This window comes from Podarcis cretensis (genome assembly GCF_951804945.1).
Source record: "Podarcis cretensis genome assembly, chromosome: 4".
In the NCBI taxonomy this organism is placed as follows: Eukaryota; Metazoa; Chordata; class Lepidosauria; order Squamata; family Lacertidae; genus Podarcis; species Podarcis cretensis.
The window spans coordinates 1,968,924-1,990,862 of record NC_137173.1 but is presented as its reverse complement, the minus strand read 5'-3'; the positions used below and the strand labels follow the sequence as shown (position 1 = coordinate 1,990,862).

Sequence of the window (21,939 nt, the reverse complement as noted above, 5' to 3'; positions counted from 1 at the left end):
TTCATCTTTGCTCCAGGGACGTTCTTCTAGCCTCACACCAATCGTCAGCGCCTTCTGGACCACTTCTTGAGTGCTCCTCGGTCTCTCCCCCCTTGCGATTTCGTCTTTCACAGCCCCGTTGAGCCCCTCCCAGAACAGGTCCCTGACGGACGCTGAGTCTTTTTCCCATCCCAGCGCGTTGACCAATGCAAAAAAGCGGGAATGATATTGCCTTACAGTGGCTCTGCCTTGTTTCAGACCGTGAATCTCTTTTCTAGCGACATCCACATCTATCTCCGATAAAAAACAATCGTCCATTGCCTTAATGAAGGCTTTTGCGTTTTGGAGGGCTGGATCATTATCTCTCCACAGATTGCGCAACCACGCTTTAGCTTCTCCATGGAGATGCGTTAGTATGAAGCCTACTTTCTCCTGTTCATCTCTAAAGTCCTTCTCCAGCAACTTTAGCGCAAAAACTACGTCTGCTCTGAAGTTAGGATATTGCTGCAGACTCCCATCGAAATGCGACACCAGGCTCCCCCCTCTCTTCCTGAGCCCGATCCCTTCTGATTTGGCTCCCGGTGGCCCCTGTTTAGTCAACATTTCCAACCTGTTTTGCAGATCCTTGCAGACAGCATCTGATTCCTCTTCTCTCCTCCTTGCCGCTCGTATTTCTGCGTTGAGTTGTACCACGGCATCTTGCAAAGCTGCCAGTCGTTCTTCTGTAGTCATCTTGTGCTGCTTTTGTGAGCTCGCGAAGCACCAATCTTCGCCCCTCGCTGCGTCCTCTCACGTTGCGAGGTTCTTTGAAATTTGAGACGGGACTTACTGTCAGAGCTGCCTCCAGGTCCCAGCTCACAGAGGACCAACGCTAGGCTGTAGTTATGTACAAAAGTCTTTATTGAGATTCAGTTTCCATTTTAAAGCCGCAGCGTGCAGCTCTACGTCTCGACCTTAGATCGGCGAAGTCCCGTCTGAGTCTCCTCCCCTTCCACACCAGTTTAAGACCCTCGCCTTGCTCCACCTCTTCCTAAGTTCCTTTCTCCTCTGGGCCCTCCTGCCCGCTAGGGTCTCATCTTTCCTGGACTCCTCTGACGCTGACCCTGACGATTCTTGCCCCTCCTTCCGGCGGGCTTTAGGACCTGGTTCCCTATCCGGGCTACCTTCTGTGCCGCTCGCCTGTACCTTTGAACTTGACGCGCACGCCCAGCCTGCAACTTTCCTCTTGACCGTTAACTCGCTCTCCGATGGAGGCGTGGCCAACCCTGACTCATCTTCTCTCGCTGGTGGTGCATATGTGGGCTCTGACACCTGGAACTCCTCCCCCCCACTGCGCTCTGGTGGGGAAGCTGTTCCTGATTTCCAACTGCTGCTCTGGGAGTCTCCGCTGGCCCCTTGCTTCTGGGGTGTCCCCCTTGGCTCGCCCCTTGCCCTGCCCATCGGCGCCCCCTTCTGTGAATCTTCCGATTCGCTGGAGAGGCTCATGGAATCTCTCGAACTGCTGTCATATTCTCCTACGCTGCCCTCGGATTGCTCCCCCTCGCTCTCCATCTCTTCTCCTCCCTGCGCTCCCGCTGAGTCCCTGACAGCTACGATCATTCTTGGAGTGGATGACAGCCAGCTAGTCTACGTAGCTGATAAGGTGATGGCAAGTGAGGCGTGGAATGCACTCAAGGCTGTCCATGTACAAGAGACAGCTGGCTCACTGATAACATTGACCAGGAGACTGTACCGGTGTCGGAAGAAACCGGGGGACTCCCTGGTGAACCACCTAAAATTCCTAACAGGCTGCTTCCAGGAGCTAGCCTTAAGAGGGAGGCCTGTGGGGGAAGAGGACAAAGTCTTTATAGTCCTGAGTTCCCTTGACAACAGCTATGATATGCTGGTCAATTCCCTCGAGTCTGTAGAGACTGATAAGCTGACTCTGGAATATGTTACTGGACAGTTGTATGCAGAGGAGGACAGGCGTGCAGAGCGAAAGATGACCTCAGCTCAGCTGTTGGAGCATCCCAGAGGGAACAACAGCCGGGAAGACCAGAGGTGTCAGGAGCCGGAGAAACAGCCAGGAGGAGCTGCTGCAGACTAGCCGGTGGTCAACAAAGTAAAAAGGTGTTTTTGCTGCAAGTCCAGTGGACATCTGCGGGACTGCCCGAGAAAACAACAAAAACAGCAGAAGCACAGGAGGCAGCAGAGAGAGTCTACCGCTTGGGTGCCTGCAGATGGTCAAGAAAAGGAAGGGCTGTGGGTTCTGGACAGTGGAGCTTCTCAAACCTTTTGTAAAAGAAAAGGATTGCTAACTGATGCTAGGGCTTCAAACAAAAAACATGTGTCTTGCTATGGGCCAGAAAGCTAATGTGGTTTGTGAGGGGGAGGTTGTGTTCCCACAGCTGGGACACATATTCAGGAATGTGTTGTGTGTGCCTAGTTTGCAAAACAATCTCCTGAGTATTCCAGACTTGGCAAAAACAGGCTTTGAAGTAAACTTTGTGGGAGATCAGTGCCAGACAAAGCAAAATGGGGCAGTGTTGGCAAATGCTAACCTTAGAACTAATATGTATGTACTGCAGTGTGAGTCTAAGGTTGCGAATGTGCAAAATGTCCCGACCCATGATATGTGTATTCATCTCCTGCACAGGCGTCTGGCTCATGCTAGCTTTAAGGTGCTGAACAAAACATTGGAGTTGTGTGTGGGGATGAAAAACATTAAAAGTTGTGATAATTACTTAGACTGCAATATCTGCAAGGAAGTTAAAAGCAGGGCTTGCCCAGTAGCAAGAGCAAGCCAAAGAGAAACCAAAAAACCACTGGAGTTGATTCATGCTGATGTAACTGGTCCTTTTCCACCAAGTGTCTCCCATAACAAGTACTGTTTGATCCTAGTGGATGACTATTCTAGATTTGGCTGGGTCTATCCATTAAAGCAAAAGTCTGACGTTGCCCAAACTTTGAAGTTCTGGGTAAGAAGGGTAGAAAGGCAACTTGGCGAAAAGGTGTGCTCTATTCAGACAGACAGGGGAGGAGAGTTTATGGCAAGCTCCCTAAGAAAGTGGTTGCGTTCCCAAGGGATTAAACATAGGCTTACCAATGTGGCAACGCCTCAGGAGAACGGAGTAGCAGAGCGTAGGGGAGGTGTCTTGCAGACACAAGTGAAAGCATTGTTAGCAGATGCAAATCTTCCAATTAAGTACTGGGCTGAGAGTATTAAGACCGCGAATTATATTGGGAATCGCTTGTGGTCAAGGGTACTAGATGACATACCCTATAAAATTCTCTATAACAAAAGTCCCAGTTTGCAACATTTGAGAATCTTTGGGACAAAGGCGTGGGTTGACATACCTGTAAAGAACTGAAGAAAAGGTGGGAAAAGGGCACAGCAGTTGCTATTTCTTGGGTATGAAAGTGGTACGAAAGCCTACAGGTTTGAAGATGATAAAAATCTTTTGAGTTATAGTCGATCAGCCAGCTTTAATGAGCAAAGAAATTGGCCCAAGATACATGCAAACCTGCTGCCAGAAAAAGTTTTACTGCCGAGCGTACCTGATAAGGCAATTGAAACAAAGCTAAGAATTGGCAGCTCTCCCAGAGAAACTGAAAGGGAGGAGGTGAAGGTTGATCATTTTTCCCCAGCAGCTAGCATGGAGCAGGGGAGAGAAGAAAGTGCAACTGGGACAGGAGGAGGTAAATCTCCAGAATCAATCCACGCCAAAAGCAGTCCTGAAGGTAGCCCAGGGGGTGAGATTAATGAACCGAGGAGGTCTGCAAGAAGTAATAAAGGTCAACCTCCAGACCGTTATGGGTGTCAGCATCGCCCCTGAGCCAGTGTACCAACTGGACTCATGCACTACAACCCCGACTGGGCTAGGCGAGCTGGGTAGCACTGCCAGCGACCACCTTTCTCACAGGGACAGGTCACCGTGCTGTGGACTCACAGCTTAGAGCTGAGAGCACTGGGTTCACTTGTACAATAATACAGTCGTTGCGCAGCAGAGTTTTGCAGAGTCTTGCAGAGTATAAACCACTTGGAGAGCAGCTCTGTAGAATATCTTCCTTTTATTCTATAGCTACAACTATGATACAAAACTATATACAGAGCTAAAATATCTAAGCATAAATCAATGCTACACTGAGAGTCTGCAGCTGCTCTTAGCAGCAATCTCTAACACTCTCTCTCTTTCTTCGATACACTAACTGACTGACTGACACACTAATTCACTCACTGACTAATTAAGTAGAGAGCAGTACATTGCTCCTCCTCTCTGTAGAATCAGCAGGCTCCTCAGGAGATTCTTGGATATGGGAGGGGTGAAATCTCCTCAATGGGCTCCAGCCACCATAAACCAGGTTTGTGTAACTGAGCCAGAAAACTTTGAAGAAGTGCAAGAGTTACCTACTCTAGAGAAAGAGGCGTGGTTAAAGGCAATGCAGGCAGAGTATAACTCTCTGCTAAACAACAATGTGTTTGTACCTACAGAATTGCCTGAAGGTAAAAAGCCCATAAGCTGTAAGTGGGTTTTTAAAGTGAAAAAGCTGGCTGATGGTAGTTGTCAGAGGAAAGCCAGGTTGGTTGCAAGGGGCTTTACACAAAGGAAAATGATACATTATGATGAAGTGTTTGCCCCAACAGCAAAGGCTGAAACAGTAAAATCAGTTTTAGCAATGGCAAGTCTGAGGGGGTTAAAAGTTAATCATTTTGATGTTGCCTCAGCATATTTAAATGCTCCTATTGACACCGAGGTGTATTTACAGCAAATACCAGGTTATGAGCTGGAAAAAGGCAGCATGGTGTTTTTTTGTGTGTTTTTTTTAAAAAAATAATTTTTATTCATTTTTCAGACAAATAATAAAAACAAAACAAAACAAACAGAAGAAAAACAAGAAAATCAAAGCACACAAAACAATTAGACCAATATAGCTTCAAAGTCATCATTTCATACCCTTCTTTCTTTTGACTTCCCCATACCTCCCCATCCCTGCATCCTTGTTTAGTGATTCTTTAGCAACCCTCAAGTCAATTGTCTTAATTCCCTTTCATACAGTTTCCTTTAGTTTTTTAGTTACTGCTGCAATTCTTTACCTCTTACCCCCTGACATCTTAACATTCCTCAATTTTGCAATTGTTTTTGAGATATATTTTAAATTTCTTCCAGTCCTCTTCCACTGTCTCTTTCCCCTGGTCGCGGATTCTGCCCGTCATCTCAGCCAGTCCCATAAAGTCCATCACCTTTGTTTGCCATTCTTCCAGAGTAGGTAGTTCTTGCATCTTCCAATACTTTGCCAGTAGAATTCTTGCTGCTGTGGTGGCATACATGAAGAAAATCCTATCCTTCTTTAACACCAATTGGCCAACCATGCCCAAGAGAAAAGCCTCTGGTTTCTTAGGAAAAGTCCACCTAAGGACCTTCTTAATTTCATTATAGATCATTTCCCAGAAAGCTTTAACCTTTGGGCAGGTCCACCAAAGGTGGTAAAAAGTGCCTTCAGTCTCATTACATTTCCAACACTTATTGTTAGGCAAGTGGTAAATTTTTGCAAGCTTGACTGGGGTCATGTACCACCGATAGATCATTTTCATAATATTTTCTTTTAAAGCATTACATGCAGTAAATTTAATACCGGTGGTCCATAACTGTTCCCAGTCAGCGAACATAATATCATGACCAATATCTTGTGCCCATTTAATCATAGCTGATTTCACCGTTTCATCCTGTGTATTCCATTTCAACAGCAAGTTATACATTTTTGATAAATTCTTAGTATTGGGTTCCAACAATTCTGTTTCTAGTTTTGACCTCTCTTTCTGGAATCCTATTTTTCTGTCCTGTTTGAATGTCTCATTTATCTGATGATAGTGTAACCAATCTCGAACCTTGGGCTTTAGTTTCTCATAACTCTGAAGTTTAACCCTTTCACCATCATATTCTAGAATTTCATAATATTTTGGCCATTTATTTTGGCAGCATGGTGTTAAAGCTGCAAAGGGCACTATACGGTTTGCACCAAAGTGCACGTCTATGGCATCAATGCATAGATACAACTTTGAAAAAGATGGGATTCAAACAAAGCCTGGCTGATTCCTGTTTATATTCAGCAATGGTGCAAGGAAGTGTTTGTTATTTACTTTTGTATATCTGTCTAATAACAACTGCACAAAAGCAAGTGTCTTGGTTTATAAACAGCCTAGGTAACAAATACAAACTGAAGTATTTGGGAGAGATTCAGAATTACTTAGGAGTAGAGGTTCAGAGAAATGAAAAGGGCATCTACTCTCTGAGTCAGAAGGAAAAAATCGAAAAGTTACTAAAGACATATGGAATGGAGAGGGCAAATGATGTTGACACTCCCATAACTACCCAGTACAAAAATGAACCAGAAGGGCAAAAATGTGAGAATGCAGCAGCGTTTCGTTCTCTGTTGGGTTCTCTGTTATATTTAAGTTGTTGGACAAGACCCGACATAACATTGGCAGTGCACATGTTAAGCCAAAGAAGTGCAGACCCGGCTCAGAGAGATTGGGTGGCACTTAAAAGAATCCTAAGGTATCTGAAAGGCACAAAAGATTACAAACTGGTGCTGGATACAGGATATAATCAGCAAGTGTATGCATACGCTGATGCCAGCTGGGGGGACAGAGAAAATGGAAAGTCTACCACTGGCTATGCCATATATATTGGAAATGCCCTGGTTCAGTGGAAATCCCAGAAACAAACATTTGTTGCCACAAGTACTTGTGAAGCAGAGTTACTCAGCCATAAGCGATTGTGTGTCACAAATAGAGTGGTTTGCTTGTCTAACAAAAGAACTTGGAATACCTTCTGAAATGCCAATCACTGTGCTAAGTGACAACATGGCTGCACAACAGCTTGCTAACCAACAGAACTTTAAGAGCAAGAATAAACATATTGCTATAAGATACAGAAATGTGAAAAATGCTTTGGAAAGAAATGTGTTAAAGGTACAGCACTGTAACACAAAATATAATGTGGCGGATTTGTATACACAATGTTTGGATGCTCCTAAATTTCGAGACTTAAGAGAATTATTAGGTCTCAAGCCTTTGACTTAAGGAGGAGTGTTGGGATTCGCAGGATGATGAGTAAGTCTGCAGGCTTCAACAGGCTGATGCAATACTCTGTGAAGTGCTGGGTCAGAGTGACTCAGCAGGAATGTGATTGGCTATCACCTGTTTTAAAAGGAAAGCCTGTTCAACAGTAAGTGTGGTGGTTGTGCTGTGGTGTGGTGATGTTGTGGTGGAGAGTATTCGTTTGCCTTAAGGAGCAGGTACTCTGTATGGACTGTTTTTGTAAATACCTGTATATAGCTCACATTAAAAAGACTGCACTGGAAAAACCTGGGACTCTGAGTGTTTCTGCTAAAAGCGCCGCGAGGAATTCGCGACAAGATCACCTGCGGAACACTTCAGTTTGGGCTCAAGTATTTTGTTTATGCATTTTGGAGCATTTATATTCCCATTAATGATGCAAATTCTGCCCACACCTTTTGGTGCCATACAACCCCAGATCATCACACTGTCTGGGTGTTTCACGGTCAGTGTAATGCAAGTAGGATGTAAATCTTACCTGATTCTTCTCGGGTATTTCATACCATCACTACCAAGCAAGGAGATTTGGGTCTCATTGCTCCAAATAACACTGTTCTATTGTTCTGCTGTCCAGTTAACATGGGTTTAATCTTTTCAACCTTTGCTTGAGAGATAACAATGGCTTTTTCTTAGAATTCTAACATTTAGACCAGTCCTTGCACTCAACTTCACATTACATTGTACCATGTCATCTTGTATCCACCCAGATGATATTCTTCTGTCATGTAGGGACAGTCTCTTCATTCTTCGATCGTCACTTGCCTTTGTGCACCTTTTCCCGCCTTTACCACTCTGATTTTGTAGTGACTGAGTCTCTTTATACCTCTTCAAAAATATAGAAAGGCCAGCTTTGGTGTAGTTTTTCCAATCTTTCATCTAATTTCTTCATAACTGTAGCCTTGTTCACTTAATAGTACAATTTTACATCACTTTCTGGGTGATTAGTCAACTCTTTGTGCCATTTCTTTAATTTGATTATGTTTTTCAACCTCACTAAATGACCAACTTGATAGCAATCACATAAGACACTGACAAAAGTCAACCTAAGCAAGTTGTGCTTCCTTTTTCTGGTTATTTGGCTATAAGGTTTGATAGAATATAGGTAATTGAACAAACTTTGTTGGATTGCATTCTTGATTGCATTCTTGATCAAATTATCTTTCCATTGATATATAAATTTATAATATTACTCCAAAAGAAGAACTACACTTTTTTCCAAAAGTCTTCCACAATTTTAACCAATACTTTATATCAAACAAAGCAACATTCAACAACTCATCAGAATCTTATAATAAATATGTTGGTTAATGACAAACAACACAGTTAATGAACACACACCCAACTCCCTTCAGTTCTTCTCTATTTGTTTCTAAGGCTCTAATCCCTTTTTGTCTCCATTGCAGATTGTGATGAATCGGAAATTGAGAACAAAGGTGACCACGATAAAATCCCCAGGGAGGAGAAGCCATGTAGAAATTTGGAGTGTGGAGAAAGCTGCAGTCAAAACTCCCATTCCACTTCCCATCAACGAAATATCATTGGAAAGAAAGTCTATCAGTGCATAGAATGTGGAAAGAGTTTCACTCAGAGCTCCTCTCTCACTTCCCATCACAGAATTCATACAGGGGAGAAACCCTATCAGTGTGTGGAATGTGGAAAGAGTTTCACTCATAGCTCCTCTCTCACTTCCCATCACAGAATTCATACAGGGGAGAAACCCTATCAGTGTGTGGAATGTGGAAAGAGTTTCACTCATAGCTCCTCTCTCACTTCCCATCACAGAATTCATACAGGGGAGAAACCCTACCAGTGTGTGGAATGTGGAAAGACCTTCAGTACAAGCTCCTCTCTCAATTCCCATCAAAGAATTCATACAGGGGAGAAACCCTATCAGTGTGTGGAATGTGGAAAAAGCTTCAGGCAGAGCGCCAATCTCACTTCCCATCAAATAATTCATACAGGGGAGAAACCCTATCAGTGTGTGGAATGTGGAAAGAGTTTCACTAATAGCTCCTCTCTCACTTTCCATCAAAAAATTCATACAGGGGAGAAACCCTATAAGTGTGTGGAATGTGGAAAGAGCTTCATGAAGAGCTCCTCTCTCACTTCCCATCACAGAATTCATACAGGGGAGAAACCCTATCAGTGTGTGGAATGTGGAAAAAGCTTCAGGCAGAGCGCCAATCTCACTTCCCATCAAATAATTCATACAGGGGAGAAACCCTATCAGTGTGTGGAATGTGGAAGGAGCTTCAGTCAGAGGGGCCATCTCACTTTCCATCAAAAAATTCATACAGGGGAGAAACCCTATCAGTGTGTGGAATGTGGAAAAAGCTTCAGTAAGAGCGCCAATCTCACTTCCCATCAAAGAATTCATACAGGGGAGAAACCCTATCAGTGTGTGGAATGCGGAAAAAGCTTCAGGCACAGCGCCAGTCTCACTTCCCACCAGAGAATTCATACAGGGGAGAAACTCTATCACTGTGTGGAATGTGGAAATAGCTTCAGTCAGAGCGCCAATCTCACTTCCCATCAAAGAATTCATACAGGGGAGAAACCCTATCAGTGTGCGGAATGTGGAAAGAGCTTCACTGTTACCTCTAAACTCACTTCCCATCAAAGAATTCATAGAGGGGAGAAACCCTATCAGTGTGTGGAATGTGGAAAGAGCTTCAGTAAGAGCTGCAATCTCACTTCCCATCAAAGAATTCACACAGGAGAGAAACCCTATCAGTGTGTGGAATGTGGAAAAAGCTTCAGGCAGAGCGCCAATCTCACTTTCCATTACAGAATTCATACAGGGGAGAAACCCTATAAGTGTATGGAATGTGGAAAGAGCTTCAGGAACAGCTCCAATCTCACTTCCCATCAAAGAATTCATTATACAGCTTTAGGAGCCTGGCAAATCCACACCGTTTTAACCAGGCCTTTTTCTTAATGACATCTAATGCTATTTTAACGTGATGTTTTGTGTTTTTATGTTGTGTTTTTATGTTCTAAGCCTCCTGAGACCTGTGGGTGTAGGGAATACAGCCACTCTTAAATTCCTAGGGGTCTTTGCTCCCCCCCATAAAATATTTGAGGAGGCCACCCCCCAGGTTTTCTTTGTGTGTTTTTTTCAAATGCAACCTTTTTTTCTTTCGCAGCTTGCCATACAATTTCGCTTTCAATTTTCCCTTTTAAGAAATTTTAAAAACCGCACAAAGGTCATGAGAAAAACAAAATACAAACGTGGACAGGTCCCATCTTTGTGGGCCAAACACCAAAGTTGCTTTAAAGGAGGGTTTCCCAAACTTGGGTCCCAAGCAGCTCCCGGGACTACAGTTTCCATCATCCATCCCCATTGGTCCTGCTAGCGAGGGATGATGGGAGTTGTAGTCCAAAAACAGCTGGAGACCCATGTTTGCTTTAAAGGGAAAGTAGGCTGGCCCTGTGACACCCTCTGCTGGCTAATTGGAATTTATAGATCTCAAAACTGCGCCCCCCCAATTCGCAAGGAAACCCGATTACGGGCTCCGGAGCAAAGCGGGGCGAGTGGCGCGTTGCTGTGAGTCAACTGCTTCTTTCACGGAGCGAAGCCGCACAGCCGTTGCCGGAGAGCGTTGACTTTTTCCTGTGACAATTCGACTACAAAAGCAACTACCCGTGAGTAGGATAAATTTAAAAAAGGAAGGAAAAAAAAGGTTTAATTTGGCACCGATGCGGGGAGGCATAAACAGGAAGTCCGCCTTCCGCTTTTTGTAAATAGACTAAAGCAAAAAAGCTGTAAGCTAAAGCCTTGGGAAAGTTGATCGGAAAGGACCAAAATTTCAACATCAAAATAAGTGAACTCCCCCCTTGATTGCAGGAGAGGAGGGGGGAGAGGCTTGGACTATATTTGCCTGCAAGAGAGAGGGAAGGAAATAAAAATCTACTGCTCAAAACCCGGGAACGGGCTGCCAATGGACAATAAGACTGCCGCATTGTGAAATGCACTGTTCGTGAATAGAGTACTTTTTGACAGCTAGCTCTGCAAGGGAGATACATTGTTTCTGGCTGTCTCCTTCTGATCTTAGAAAGAAGGGGAAGTAACTGAAAAGTAACTGAAATTGAAACTGTCTTTTATTTTGTGAAATGGGGGTTTAAAAAGTGCTGCTTTTTAATGCAACAAGTACAGACTGCTACTGTGTCCCCCTAGAGGAAGTTTCTGAAATTGTTACAACAATTGGGCCAGGGGAATTTTCCACTTCAAAACAAACTGTGGTCGTGAGATTGACCTTGGGTATTCAGCTAAAGTGTTATGGCAGATGGAAAAGAAAAAGTAGACTCTCCAAGACAAAACAACGAGGTCTGGGAAATCTTGGCTGCGAAGAGCATCAACATCTGGCCCTTCTGCCTCATCTGCAGCTTCATCTATACAATCTAAGTCAAAAGGTATGTCATCTGAAGAAGCTTTAGCACTTGCATTAAAGGTAAAGGTAAAGGTACCCCTGCCCATACGGGCCAGTCTTGACAGACTCTGGGGTTGTGCGCCCATCTCACTTAAGAGGCCAGGGGTCAGCGCTATCCGGAGACACTTCTGGGTCACGTGGCCAGCGTGACATTGCTGCTCTGGCTCGCCAGAGCCGCACACGGAAACGCCGTGTGCGGCTCTGGCTCGCCAGAGCAGCAATGTCACGCTCTTCATTTCAACAATTGTATGTCTACTTATTTACCACGCGTACTGTCACGCCCAGACTTCCCTCCCTCCTTTCATCCGGCTTTCATATTTAATTTTCTCTCAGTATCTTAATTACCGTCTATCCACATCACAAGATTTATTTTAACCCTGCTTCAGTCTTTAAGCTTCTGCAGTTATTACCTATATACTCAACAAATTTATTCCATTCCTTTTTGAACTTTGTTTCTTCTTGGTTCCAAATCCTATGAGTCTATTTCGCCAATTCTACCTATTCGACCTTTTTCGTCTGCCACTCCATTAAGGTTGGTATTTCCTGGGTTTTCCATTTTTGGGCTACTAAGATTCTGGTGGCAGTCGTAGCATACATGAATAGTTTGTGGTCTGCTTTTTTTAATTAATTACCTATCATCCCCAGCAAAAAAGACTGCTTTTTTTGGGAAAGTATATTTAAATATTTTTTTCAATTCGTTATATACCATATCCCAATTTTTTTTTCCACATGTCCACCACATGTGAAAAAACTCTCTGTCTTTTGTTTTGCATTTCCAACATGCTTTGTTACTCATTCTGTACATTTTTGCTAGTTTGTCAGGGGTGATATACCAGCGGTACATCATTTTCATTTTGTTTTCTTTTAAGGTGGTACATGCTGTGAATTTCAGACCTTCATTCCATAGTTTTGTGACGTGGGTTTCCTGTAAACAAATTACATCTATATTCTCTTTTCCCCCAGAACAGTTTCCAGTTTATTTCTTTTACATTTATTGTTCAGCCCATTCACATTCCAAGTTAACAATTTCAAAGTCATTTTCTAATACAGTCAACTTTTAAATTTAATTTAAATTTGGGTGGATTTGTTGTCTGATTCCTCCTCTACTTCTTCTTCCTCCTCTTCTTCTACTTCTTCCTCTCCTTCTTTTTCTTCCTCTTCCGTTTCTTTCTTTTCTCTCCTTCTTCTTCCTTCTTAGAATCATAGAATCATAGAGTTGGAAGAGATCACAAGGGCCATCGAGTCCAACCCCCTGCCAAGCAGGAAACACCTGGCTCAAGCTCCTTTCCTGCAGGTCTGGGACCAACTCGGTTTCCTTCCAACTTTCCTAATTCCTCATATCTCCTTGAGAATTTCCTCACCTCTTGGAAGTCTGTTAATCTAAATCTTTTATCTTTGTAATAAAAAGAAATCCCTTCGGGAAATTCCCACCTATGTTGAATCCCATTTCTCTTCAACAAGCTCACTAATTGTTTATATTCGTCTCTTTTTCGTAAAAATCTGGTAGGAATTTCTTTAAAAAATAATAATTGGCTTCCCACCAATTATCAACTTATTATTATAACTCGTTCTCAAGATTGCATTTCTCATATCTAAGGAGTTGAAAATCATCAGACAGTATCCGGATAGTTTCTTTGTTTTAGCCCTTAAAGATCTTACTTTTATTCTAAATACATTTTCTACTGTGTATTCAATTTCTTCCTCTTTCATATCCATCTTGCCAATTCTTTGATCATTTTTATTTTTATATTTATATTTTCATTCATCTCTTCAACTACCCCTCGAAATTTCAAATTCATCTGCCTCTGATGCATCTCCAGCATTGCCATATTGTCCCACACCTGCTCTTGAATTTTACTTAAGTCTGCAGCTTCATCTTTAATTTGTTCTGTCTTTCCTATTTTCCTTAACTTCCTTTTGAATTCTTTTCACTGACTCTTCCATTGTCTTTGATCTAACTGTTAAATCTTTGATTTTGTTTGAGAGTTCCCCTACCACTCCCTCTATTTTTTTCCCAATGTTTCTTGTACCTCTGCTAATTTTTTCTCCATGTGTTGTTCATTTTGTTTGAATTCCTCTTTTATTTTTAACCACAAAATATCCAAATCTATGATTTCTTCTTGTTTAGACATTCTCCTATCCCCTGGAGTCCCCCCAATCCCCCCCATTTCCCCCTGACATTTTGACTTATTTGTTGCAATAATATACATTGTCCATCAGGGAGTGCTCTGGAGGCACAGCAAATATATAGCACAATTATCCTTACTTGTAATTTATCTATATGCCTCTAGGTTCTCTCCCCTCCCCACACAATAACTTTCACTTTTCCCCTTTTTGTATCCAATTCAATCCAATTCAAAATACACCAATTCTCTCTCTCTTTTTAAATAATATTTATTACTTTTAAGAGAAAAGAAGACAGAAAAGAAAAAACAAAAGGAAAAAAGACAATACAATACAATATATAGACAATACAAAACACAACCTAAACCCATTAAACTAAACCCATTAAACTAAACTAAACCAAACCCACTCCCTAACCCTAACCCTAAATAAAATAAAACAAAGCAAAAACAATTTTTAAAAAAATTACATCCCCCCTTTCAATACTTTTTCTTTCATTCCCTTGTTTCCTCGACCTCCTCTCACCTCCCTTTTTGTATTCCACTTCTACTAGTTATTTCAGCAAATCCTTTCCATCTTTCTCTATTCTCTATCATATTATAAATAACATATTTTTTAACCTTATTTTAACATTAAAACTAAAATACTTATATATGCTTAACTCCTTATAACATTTCTGCTAAATCCATAAAATATCAATCCACCATTCTTCTATCACTCATTAATTTTGCGATATTTCCATATATAAACTTTAGATTTTCCAATCTTCTTCCATCAACTCTTCTCCCTGGTTTCGGATTCGGCCAGTCCTTTCCGTCAATTCCATATAGTCCATCAACCTGGAGATCTTATGTTCGAGGCTCTTGACTCTTTTCCAGGTCCCTTCTGCAGATCTTCTTCATATTCTTTAATGCTAGAGAGCAAATCTCGAAAAAACTCCATCCTAACAATACTTTTATTCCTTCTGGACAGTTCAGCCAAATTTCCATAGTTGAAGCTAGGGTCTATAAAGTGTTTCAGGACGTATTTCAGGATTCCTCCAAATCCAAAGGCCCCCAAAATTTCAATCTCCTCCAAATCCAAGTCCATGTCCCAAAAGTCAATTAATCCCTGGATAGAGGGATCTTTCCAACTTTCCTTCTTCAGTCCAAACCGGGATCCAATCCTCAAAATCTGGCTTTTTCTAGATTCAATCATAAAAGGCTTCAATTTATAGTCCTCAATTTGCTTCTGTAAAATTAAGGATCCCGCTTGTGTTATTTTAGGTTCAAATACAACAACTTTCTCCTTTTCCTCCACCATTTGTTCTGCCAAAGTAGGTTTCTGTGCCAGGTACTGTATTATTTCTGTGTTGGTGCTCGCTTTTTGTCTCAAGTTAGTCACTTTCTGTTCCAAATTATCATTTTTAAAAGTCATGTCATCCATCTTTTTATGAAGCTCTTCCAGCGAATAGTTTATCTTACATAATGCAGTAACAATAACTTCTCCTATCCACATTTTGAATGGTCCAAGGTCAATCTCAGGTTCTCAGAATCCTTATCTTGCAGCTGGAGACCTCCCAGTTACACTTCTATAACAGTTTCAAAAGCTCCCTCTAGAGGGAAACAGTCTCCACTTGTATCAGTTCTTTCAAGCACAACTCAAGCAATAAACATAGTTTCGATTTTCAGTTACTTTTTCCTCCATTTTAAATGTAGAAGAGGACAATGGAAACAGTATCTTACTCTTATTTTAGCTAACTGTCAAATCCGTTCTGTCAATAAACTTTCCCCAAATGTCATCTGGCAGCCCATTCCCAGGTTCAGAGCTGTGGTAATTTGATTTTCCCCTCACTCCTGCAGGCTTACTAAGTTCAAAATTTTCCCCCTCTTCACCTGCTTCCAAGGGGGGGGTTTGTATTTTTAACTGATGGAGATTTAATCCTTTGTCAAGAGCTTTCAAAGACTTTAACTTGTAACGTCTTTGCTTCAGTCTATTTACAAAAGCGGAAGGCGGACTTCCTGTTTATGACCTTCCCGCTTCGGCGCCAAATCAAGGTGTTTAAAGATCCAATTTTCCGTTCTACTCACGGGTAGTTGTTCAAAATCCAATTGTCCACAGGAAAAAGTCAGCGCTCTCCAGCAACAACAATGCGTCTTCACTTCGTGAAAGAAGCAGTCGATTCAAAGCACTGCGCCACTCACCCCACGTCGCTCCGGGTCCCCAAAACAGGGTTTCCCCAAGAGTAGGGGAGGCGCAAAAGGTGCCAGCCGAATCCCAGGTTCACAAGCTTCTCCCGCTTGTGATTTCAATGGGTCTCCGCCTTCGCCGTGACGGTCAGACCCTGTTTTTCACGGAGTAAGTTCCTCCTGATCGGAGGAGCTCCGCCATTGCCGGAGGTGCCAACCCAAAATACACCAATTCTCATGAAATAAAAGTTATCAAACGTCCACAACAATTAAAATTTAAGTCCAACTAATTACTCCTTCCCGGGGTCATCCTCTTCTGTTCTTCTGCTGCTTATAAACTTAGTCTTTCAATAAAATCCCAACAGCTCTCTCTTCTAGCAGAAAGGTCAAGAAAGTCTCTTTGTTTCTAGCCACTTGCTGGCTTAATCCACACAAAAAGGGGGGGAGAGAAGAAGAAAAAAAAAGATATTTTTATAAGGAAAAAGGAGACTTCTTTACCCAATGCTCAGTTTCTAGCCACTTGCTGGCTTAATCCATCAAAGTATTTAATTATAGGGGTTGTTTCCTCTTCATGAAAAAGCAAAGTTCCCTTTTCTCCCCCCCCCCAACTCAGTCTTTTAAAGGCCAGCAAAGTCCTAATAAAACCTAACCAGCACAACCTTGAGCCTTCAAATGCATTTCTAAGGAGAAGTTGAGATTAGTCAAAGTTCAGCAAATCTTTGGGATTTTTTCTGATTTCAATCTTTCCGCTGCAGTAATGGAGCCTCTGGCACCATTTAAAGCTCTCTCCACTTCACTTTTCACTCCAAGTTCATTCACAAAAGATTACTATTCCTTGGGCTGGAGTTCAGCACAATATTTTCTCCCTCTGAGCTTCAGAAATCTTCCCAAGTTCTAGATACAAGGTCCTTTTTTAAAACTCCTCTCTTGTTAAGTTGTTTCAAAATGCCAGTTGCCTCAGTACATTGTTTCTGAGGACTTTCACTTTCGTACTTACTTAGCAGGAACTTTCACTTCCGTCTTCTTCCTTGTAACTTTGTTCTCTGCACCATTTTCTCACCGCTGAAGGGACGGACTCCCTTTACACATCCCTCAGCAATCCAAATCTTCTCTTTTAATTTCCAATATTTTCATGGATAAATTTATCCTGTGAGCTTTATGTTCGTTCTTTTCTCTGGAAGCTTACCGCTTTCCTCTGAAGCTCAAGACAGTGCAGCACCGAGCTGGCAGTGCCTTCCCTTTCGCGTCCGCTGCTCTATCCTGTCCTCGGATTTTTGGCTAAACCCGGGTAACAGGAGAACCTGCCTGGACGCCGCTGGGTACCCTGTCCCTCAAGGAAACCCCCTTGAGGTTTTGAGGTCTGCAGAGTCCTTGTGGAACCTCTAAAAAGCCCCCGTGCTGCTTGGAATCCCCCGAGGGGATATTCCGCGCTTCTTCTGATGGAGAGATGCAAAATGGAGCCAAGCAGAGTTGTAGTTGTTGGAGGGCTGGACTAGGATGACCTGGGAGAGCAGGGTTCAAATCCCCCATTCAGCCATGAAGCTCCCTGGTGGACCTTGGGCCAGCCTAGCCTACTTCACAGGGCTGCTGGTTCTGTTAGATTGCAAACCACCTGAAAGAGTCTCCTGCTTCTGTTTTCTGCAGACGCAATAGAGGTGGTGAAGCAGGTCCTCTTCACTGTCGCTATCGCCACTTGGTAGGCTCGACATTGAGCTCTAACCCGTGTCCGGTCAGATTCGGAATGAGTTTTCCGCCACCAGCTCTCTAGCCGTCTCAGTGATTGTTTCATTGCCCTCAGCTCTGGGGAAAACCACGGGGCTGTCCGCGCTCCATGCAATCGGAGATGGCGCTTTGGAGCCAAACGGTCAATAACCCTGGTTAACCTCACATTCCAGCGGGACACCAGGGAATCAGTTGAAAGGTCATTAACATGGGATAAAACTGTGAGGAGAATCAGAACTTACAGGGTTAAACAGTTCTGAGTGACGTCTCACATTCTGAGGCGTGGCTATGTGCACATACGGGAGTGTTTCTCTGTGTGTATGTTCTCTTTCGCTTTTGACGGAGAAGCGGAAGCATGCCAGCCAATTCGCCGGGCTGATTTACAATGTTATTCTACTCATTAAAGACTATTGGAGATAAGAGAAAAGCCTGCATCCAGTTTGATTTATTTTCCACACACAGCAACACTTTTTCCCCGCTGCGTGAACTCTGCTAGGACTAAGCTAAGAAAGCTGAAGTTGTTTTGATCGGTACGGACAGCCAGTGGCGCAGCAAGGAAACGTGCCGGACGCCATTTTGACCCAACAGGTTATGGGAAGTCAGCCAAGCTTTGGAGGCTGTTGCCAAGTCGTGCCTGTGTGTGTGGGAGAAGCTAGCTGAGCTGGAGCCAGTTGGAGCTTTTGCCTAACGTTTTGAGGCAGAGGAGCTCGCTGGGAGGATCTGATCTGCAGAACCGGGTGCCGGAGGAGCTGCTGTTACATGAGTAGGCTGAGCCCCGGGGGAGAAGATGGCAGATGGCCAGGAGTCATATTCCGTCCTGTTTGAAAAGCTCACAACCCAGTCCTGGGGTATCTGGGTTAGAAGAGTAAGGGGGTGGTTTTTGGCCACAGGGCTCTGGAGTATAGCCCAGAAGGAGCCGGCACCACCCATGCCAGTTGCTGCTGAGGATGATGCAGCAGGCTTTGAGGCTGCTTTGCTGGAGGATAGAGAGCAGAGAATGCAAAGGGAGCTCTGCATGTTGAAAGCAAGCATGGATGCTTTGCTGTTGCCCCACTTGGAGGGCGTTGAGTCAGCTCAGGCTGCCTGGGAGGTGCTGAGGAGTCTGTGTAAAAGCTCAGCAGGAGATCAGGGCCGGGAGAAAGCCGAGAGCCCAGAGGGGGCGGCTGGTCATGTCCCTGAAGTCACAGCCTCAAGGAGAGCTGTAGAAAAAGTTGGGGGGGGGCAGAGAAGACCAAAAGCAAGTTTGTAAAGTTTTCCACTGTGTGTGACGAGGAAGAACGCCGTTTCAGAGGGGGCAGAGCTGGCACAGAGAGCCCATCCGGTTGCAGAGGGGGGGCCAGGCCAGCTGGAGGCCCAGTTCAGGTTTTTTCCACTCATCGCTGCTTTATCTGCAAGCCTGTTTACCATTTGCGTCGATCTTGTCCGCGGAGAGCCAGAGAGGCTGAGCAGGATGTCTCCAAGGTCGCTTCCCATGGCAGTCAGCCAGGTTTCCATGGCAGCCAGTCCAGGAGAGGGGGCCAGCGTGGGAATGCGCAGGGAGGACGTGACACAGGAAGTGTGGAGGACGGTTCTTATCTAGCCTCCATGGCAATGCTAAGGGACAACTCCAGTGAGAGCAGAGTGCTGCGTTGGGTTATAGACTCAGGAGCGAGTCACCATCTGATTCCAGCGCTACCTAGTGGTGAAATGTGGAACTGCAGGGCTGTTTCAACTGGGAAGACAGTCGTTTTTGCTGATGGGTCACAGAGGCTTTTAACTACTGTTGGAAATGTGTTTGTTTCTTTTTTGCAGGCGGAGCTGGAGGTCTACGTTGTGCCTGGAATGAAACATTGTCTTTTATCTGTATCTTCTCTTTTACAGGAAGGGTACAAGGTTTGCTTTGAAAATAATGTCTGTTCTATTTCCAGGGGTGGGAGACAACTGGTCAGTGTTGCATGTCAGAACAACCTCTTTGTTCTGGAGACACCTCTGGAGGGTGAGGGGGAAGCTGAGACAGCACAGGCGAAGTGTGCAAATGTTCCCACTCATGATTCATGTGCTCATTTGTGGCACAGGAGAATGTCACATGGCTGTTGGAAAGATATCCAGAAGTTACCCGAATGCACTGTAGGTTGCAAGATGAAAGCATGTGACAAATTCCTAGATTGTAGGGCATGCAGAAGGGCAATGGTAAAAGGGTGCAGTTATCCCAGATCGGAGAGGGTAACCACAAAGCCTTTTGAGCTTGTGCACACAGACCTTTGTGGTCCCATGCCAGAGAGTCTGGGCGGGGCCAGATTTGCGCTGACGCTGACAGATGATTTTACCCAGAACGCGTGGGTCTTCTCGCTGAAACGCAAAAGCGAGGCAGCGCAACTGATCAAAGATTGGGTTGCGGCGGTGGAACTACAGTTTTCCACTAAGGTGCAGAGCTTCCAGAGTGACCGAGGTGCAGAGTTCACTGGGTCTGCTCTGCAGAGTTTCTTCCGCCAGAAGGGAATACGTCACAGGTTGACGGTTGCTACTTCTCCTCAGGAGAGTGGTGTGGCGCAGCACAGGAGCAAGGCACTAGCTGAAGCAGCTGACGCTTTACTGTTTGCCTCTGGTTTGCCTCAGAGCTTTTGGGCCGAAGCCTGGAAGGCGGCCAATTTCACGATGAACAGGTCCTACAATTCAGTGGTAGGTGACACCCCGTATTTCTTGCTCCACGGAAAGAAACCGAAGGTGCATTTCTTCCGTGTCCTTGGTTCTGAAGCGTGGGTGCTTGTGCCAAAGGTTCAACGAAAGAAAGGTGACCCGAGGTCCTGGAAAATGATCTTTTGTGGGTACGAGCCTGAGACAAAGGGGTGGAGGTTTGCATATCCAGATGGTGATCAGTCCAGGATTCTAGTCAGCAGAAATGCTGAGTTCTGTGAGCAGAATGGTTGGTCAAGGATCCATGCGAATCCTGACGTTCTCTCAGAATGTCTGCTTGATTCTGATGAGGAGGGAGAGGCAGAAGCTGAACCTGTTGATGAGGACCAGGTCGCTGACCAGGGTCAAGAACAGGATTGGGCATTTCCACAGGTTGTTAAAAGAGAGCCCAAGAGTGAGCCTTCGTCTCCCGTTAGCAAAGTTCAGAAGGCCCGAAGACGCAGTAAGTCAGAGGGGGAGTCTTCTGGTACCAGTGACACACTTGCTGACCTCAGTGGGTCAGAAGGAGCACCTGAGACAGTGCTCAGACGTTCTGCACGCACGACAAAGGGGGTACCACCTGAGAGGTTTCAGGTCATCAGCGCGTGGGTTGGTTTCGAACAGTGTGAACCTGAGAGTTTTGAGGAGGTTCAACAGTTGCCCGAGACAAAAGCCAGGAAGGGGCAAGAGGCAATGGGAAAGGAGTTGAACTCAATGAGGTCTTTAGATGTGTGCTCGACCACGAAGCTGCCAGAGGGCAAGCAGGCTGAGAGCTGTGCACACACAGATAGACAGATGCAAGGTTTTGCCAAAGAGCTTGGCAAGAAGTTCCGGAGGTCTGACTGTGCAGAGGTCAGAACGCCCGTGGAGTCCACCTCTGTGAAGGGTTGTGTTTGTCAAAATTTAGGGCCGGTCAGAGGTATGTGCCTATCTCTCCAGGCACCGGCTGAATTCTTTCGACCTCCCTCCGGCGACTCCCGGTAGGAAAAACACACGAGGTCCGTTCCGGCGATTTTCCTCAGGCTGTGAGAAAAACACACCAACTGCTCCTCCTCCTCCCTGCTCTCCAGCATATCCCCAGGGAGGGGAATCAGACACAGACAGAAATGTATCTACATTGTCTTTATTCCTGTCTTTCACTTCAGTACAGAGAAAACATGTCTGCTCTGTTCAACAAACAGAGAGAAACTCCAAACTCCACCCATGTACATCCTGTACAGGTCATATGACACACACACTGAGCTAACATCCGGTGCTCAGTACAGAATGGACTGCCCCTTTGTTTCCATGGCAACAGTCACATACTTCCTGTTTGGCTTTCCAGCCACAAGCAGCAGTCTGAGCTGCTGTAGCCTTTGCTTGCTGCAGCATTGCTGCTTTAGAATAACAGTCTGACTGTGCAGAGGTCAGAACGCCCGTGGAGTCCACCTCTGTGAAGGGTTGTGTTTGGGGAGAGCTATACTCACAGTTTCCCTCAGGATGCAAGATGAGAGGGGGTGTGAGGAGAATCAGAACTTACAGGGTTAAACAATTCTGAGTGACGTCTCACATTCTGAGGCGTGCTATAGGCACATACGGGAGTGTTTCTCTGTGTGTATGTTCTCTTTCGCTTTTGACGGAGAAGCGGAAGCATGCCAGCCAATTCGCCGGGCTGATTTACGATGTTATTCTACTCATTAAAGACTATTGGAGATAAGAGAAAAGCCTGCATCCAGTTTAATTTATTTTCCACACACAGCAACAGTTTTCCCCCGCTGCGTGAACT

At 44.5% G+C, this 21,939-nt stretch overlaps 2 protein-coding genes across 2 annotated transcripts in view; one reads left to right on the top strand and one right to left on the bottom strand.

The window, feature by feature from the left end:
* The window catches only part of LOC307214731 (uncharacterized protein), a 38,783-nt gene extending 28,488 nt beyond the window's left edge, over window positions 1–10,295 (top strand). The window contains exon 6 of the mRNA XM_079973683.1: window positions 8,482–10,295. Within this exon, the coding sequence (XP_079829809.1) occupies window positions 8,482–10,016 (1,535 nt within the window). The 3' untranslated portion in view covers window positions 10,017–10,295. The remainder of the gene's footprint in view (window positions 1–8,481) is intronic.
* LOC307214639 (uncharacterized protein) overlaps window positions 1–21,939 on the bottom strand; it is a 268,943-nt gene that overhangs the window by 174,220 nt on the left and 72,784 nt on the right. The gene's annotated exons all lie outside the window — the stretch shown is intronic.